General features: G+C 45.2%; 1 protein-coding gene across 1 annotated transcript; it reads right to left on the bottom strand.

The window, feature by feature from the left end:
* Positions 1-2510: 2510 nt before the first annotated feature.
* LOC126690009 (uncharacterized) lies at positions 2511-3203 on the bottom strand. The gene has a single exon (XM_050385156.1). The coding sequence runs from the start codon at positions 3201-3203 to the stop codon at positions 2511-2513; it is 693 nt and encodes a 230-aa protein (XP_050241113.1).
* Positions 3204-4873: the final 1670 nt, after the last annotated feature.

Here is a 4873-nt window from a genome sequence, read left to right as displayed (position 1 = left end):
GGGTGAGCACAAGGAAAGTTTGAAGTTCCTTGATGCTAGGGGAGTCTTGTTCTTCCAGCCTCCAATCGTTCATCTTATCCCGGTTGTCTGCTGAGGCACTTCGTGCTTCCTCGTCAGCTTCTGCATTCTGATCCCGTGGGATCTAAACGAACTCCACGTAATGAAAGGTACTTACCAGCTGGTTCGTCAATTTGAGGTATTTTTGCATTCTCGTTTATTTTGCTTCGAAATCTCCTCTAACTTGCCCTATGACGAGCTGTGAGTCGCTCTTGAACACGATATTTTCAGCTCCAAGTGCCTGAGCTATTCTTAGTCCTGTCAGCAAGGCCTCTTACTTTGCTTCGTTATTAGTTATAGGGAATTTGAGCTGGACCCCATACTTGAGAACGTCTTTTTCAAGGGAAGTAATAATAATGCTTGCTCCGCCTCCTTTCTGAGTGGACGATCCATCAGTGTTTATCATCCAAAGGTCTTCTTGGTCGCCTGTGTTCTCGGGGGTGGTGAATTCCGCTATGAAATCAGCCAACGCCTGAGCTTTTATGGCTGTTCGTGAATGGTATTCTATGTCAAACTGGCTGAGTTCAATAGCCCATTGTACCATTCGTACTGCGGCCTCGGCTGGTCCGTCATTACTATGATAGGATTAGCTTGGAAGTATGGACGAAGTTTTCTTGAAACCACTATTAGGGCGAAGGTGATCTTCTCTATGCAAGGATATCGCGCCTCGGCACCTTGGAAAGCCTGGCTGATGTAATATACAGGAAGTTGCAACCTGTTTTCTTCTCTGATCAACGCTGCGCTGACCGTCGTGAGAGATACCGCTAAGTACAAGAATAAGTCTTCGTCTTCTTTGGACGGACTTAAGAGTGGGGGGTTGCTCAGGTAGTGCTTCAACTCTTGAAAAGCTGTTTCACACTCCTCCGTCCAAGCAAACGCTTTCTTCAAAGTCTTGAAGAAAGGAAGGCATTTGTCTGTGGCCTTAGAGACGAACCTAGTAAGGGCTGCTACTCTTCCTGTGAGGGATTGTACCTCTTTGATCATCTTTGGCGAAGACATTTCGAGGATGGCCTTAACTTTCTTGAGGTTTCTTCAATTCCCCTTTGCGACACTATAAACCCGAGGAATTTCCCTGAGGAAACCCTGAAAACACATTTGGATGGGTTCAGCTTCATGCTGTACTGTCTGAGCGTGTTGATCGTCTCTTTAAGGTCGTCCAAGTGATCCTCTTCCTCTTTGCTCTTGACGAGCATATCATCAACGTATACCTCCACGTTTCTCCCGATCTATTTCTTGAACATCTGGTTCACCAACCTTTGATAGGTGGCCCCTGTGTTCTTGAGTCCAAAAGGCATGACTCGATAGCAATAGAGCCCCTAACTGGTGATAAATGCAGTTTTTTCTTGATCTTCTTCAGCCATTTGTATCTGGTTATATCCGAAAAATGCGTCCATGAACGTGAGAAGTTTATTTCCGGCGATAGAGTCTACCAGCTGATCAATTCTGGGCAAGGGAAAAATGTCCTTCGGGCAGGCTTGATTAAGGTCTGTGAAATCGACACACATTCTCCACTTCCTGTTTGCTTTCTTGACCATGACCACGTTGGCCAACCACTCAGGGTAGTGAACTTCCCGAATAAAATTGGTAGTAAGCAATTTATTTACTTTGTCCATTACTACTTTGTTTCGTTCGGGGGCAAAGACTTTTCTTCTCTATTGGACGAGCTTCTTCTCTGGGTCAACATTCAGGCGATGCTAGATGAGGCTTGCTGTGATCCCTAGCATATCCTCGTGGCTCTAAGCAAATACATCGAGGTTATCTTTCAGGAAGTTAATGATCCCTTCCTTTGTCCTAGGACTTAGATTCGTCCCTATTTGGGTCGTCTTCGCTGGACTTCCTTCAACCAACTCTATCGTTTCTAGCTTCTCAACGATCTCTGGTGTTTTTTCCTCAATTGTCCACGTATGGTTCTCTTTTAAGGCCAGGACGACCTGGTAACACTCTCTTGCCAATACCTGGTCTCCTTTTATCTCACCGACCCCCTGTTCTGTTGGAAATTTTACCTTCAAATAGTATGTGGAAGTAGCAGCCTTCCAGCGGTTGAGTGTAGGTCGTCCTATGATCAAATTGTAGGACGAGGGTGAGTCTACCACCAAGAAATTGTGCTGGTTGGTTACCTGGAAGGGGTACGAGCTGGCAATGACTGTCAACGTCACTATCCCCCTGGGGTATACCTTGTCTCCATTGAAACTGATGAGGGGGGACTCGAAAGGAAGAAGCCTTTTTGGGTCTAGCTTTAGTTGTTGGAAGGCGGAAAGGTAGATAATGTCAACCGAGCTCCCATTGTCTACCAGAACTCTCCTCGTATTGAACCCCTCGATCATGATCATAATGACCAGTGGGTCATCATGAGGTTGCTTTATACCCCTTGCATCTTCTTCTGAAAAGTATATGTCTTGGTTTGTCCATCTTTGCTTTAGGGGAGGTAGACTGTGAACACTATTTACCTGCCTTTAGTGTGACTTCCTGAGGGATCTGAATGATCCCCCAGTGGTTGGTCCCCCTGCGATAGTTTTTATTTCCCCTAGTGCATTCTGTGGACAAGGCGATGGGCGGTCTTCATCCCTCTTTGAACCCCCGTGCTGACTTTTTTGGCTATATTTGTTGGAATCTCCCCTTTTCACATATTGTTGTAGTTTTCCTTTCCGTATAAGTTCTTCAATCTGCTTCTTCAGATCTCTGCAATCCTCTGTGTAATGCCTATGGTCTTTGTGAAAACGACAGTATTTCCTCTTGTCGCGCAAACTAGGCGATGAATGGAGTGGCCTTGGCCATTTAAGAGATGGTTCATCTCTTATTTCTGTCAGAATTTGGTCAACAGGCATCACTAACGGTGTGAACTTCATTGGACGAGGGTTCTTGTCCTCCTTCCATCTATTTCCTTCGTCATTCCGTCGATCAACTCGATCTCTTTTTTGCCCTCTCCGATCATCCTCCTTCTCCTTCTTCTTTTCCTTGCTTTTTTCTGCTCCATCAATGGCTACCAGAGCTTCTTCAGCGTTCATATACTTCTGTGCTTTCAATAATGCCTCGGCCATCGTCTTGGGGGGATTTTTGGCCAAGGAAGCCACGAAATCTCTGGACTTCAACCCTGCCTTGAAGGTCATGAGCTGTACCTTATCGTCTGCCTCATCTACTTCCAGCATTCCTCGGGTGAAGCGTGTTACATAAGACCTCAATGGTTCATTCTATCCTTGTTTGATGGTAAGCAAATGGTCAGCAGTCCTTTTTGGACGTTGCCTGCCAACAAAATGACGGACAAAGGAACTGCTTAGCTGCTCGAAGTTATCAATGGATGACGTTGGCAACTTGTTGAACCACTCCCTAGCTGCTCCTTTGAGGGTAGTGGGAAAGGAGCGGCACAAAATCTCGTCAGGGGGTTGTTGAAGACCCAGAGTCGTCTTGAAGGTATTCAAGTGATCCAGTGGGTCTTTCAGCCCGTCAAAGGGCTCTAGCTGTGGTAGACGGAACTTGGAGAGTACCGGGCACTCCTGGACGGCCACGGTGAAAGGTGAATCCGTCTTCCTGACTATCCTTTCCAAGCTTTGGTCCGTCTTCCCTTTGATGGCATTTCTCAATTTGTCTATCTCTTTTCTCATTTCCCTAAGGAAATCTGAGCTCGCCTCTTCTGGAGTGTTGATTCGTCTCTTGTTACTGTCTTCATCGTCATCCCTGTTGACGTCTGTACGGTTATCTTCCTGTTGTAGCCGCTGCCTCATCTCCTAGTTTTGCCTGGTAAGTTGCTCCACAGTGGCTGCGAGTGACCGAATTTGTAGAGCCAACGTGGCAGGATCTGGGTTAGTGTTGGATTCCATCTGGACTTGTGAATTAATTGGGACAAATCACGTGTTGGATAGTACTCGTCCCCACAAACGGCGCCAAACTAATGATGCCTGAATCGTCAGTCAAGTTTGATCATCCTAATTGGAGTTGTCCTCAGCCAACCCGACCCTAAAGAATTAATGGAAAGAAGAAGAAATGTGGGTCACCGGTGTGGTGCCTGCCACAAAGCCTTCGATGCTAAAGTCAGAAAAATTGGCCAAAGAAATGTTAAGAATAATCAGTATTCAAGAGCTAGAGAATTACTTTGTATATGTACCTCCCTTTTGGATTTCATCGTTATATATATATATATATACGTGCACACAGGTGTCTTCTTCTGGCCGTTGGTGAAACCTTAATGGTGACTTTATTCTCCCCTGGTAACGCCTCTGTAGGGTGTTAATGGTGGGTTATCCTCCCAACGGTATAGAACCTGATCAATGCTTTGTAACGGTTCATTGATGAGTGAAGATGGATTTGTCCGTTCTTGTTTGGCAACCATTACTGCTAGGGCAGATCTAGAAATTTTCCTCGTCCTTGCTCATGGTAATGGACGACGATGATATAACCGGGTCTATTAGGTTCCAAAGTGGAGGTGGGGCTTAAACACTGCACGATAATCTTGGGGAACTATGGAATAATCTCTCTCTGTAAGTGAGGAGAGAGATGTCGTGGTCATAGAAGAAGTGTTGTTAGAGAAAATAAATAACATAGGACGACATTGTACATTGGCAAATTGATGACACGCAAGTCATTCAATTCATAGGCAATGAATGCCACGTAGAAGAATCTATGAAAACCCTCAAAAGGAATGCAAAAAAGAAATTTGGGCGACCATTTGTTCATATTTGAGTTTAATGATTTGGTCGACAAGGAGATCATTCTTTTAAACAGACCCCTAGTCTTTTGATCTGGGAGACAACCAATGGAGCTGTGCAGATCCTGTTTACAAAAGCATCTTTTTGGATCCAAAGTCCATAATCTTCCACTGAAA

Source organism: Quercus robur, chromosome 6 (genome assembly GCF_932294415.1).
Source record: "Quercus robur chromosome 6, dhQueRobu3.1, whole genome shotgun sequence".
Classification (NCBI taxonomy): Eukaryota; Viridiplantae; Streptophyta; class Magnoliopsida; order Fagales; family Fagaceae; genus Quercus; species Quercus robur.
The sequence above is the reverse complement of the archived record's forward strand: the minus strand, read 5'-3'. Positions and strand labels throughout refer to the sequence as shown.

What these genes read in the sequence shown, in the direction of transcription:
- LOC126690009 (XM_050385156.1), bottom strand. Translation starts at nt 3,203, where the DNA reads ATGCTGGAAGTAGATGAGGCAGACGATAAGGTACAGCTCATGACCTTC.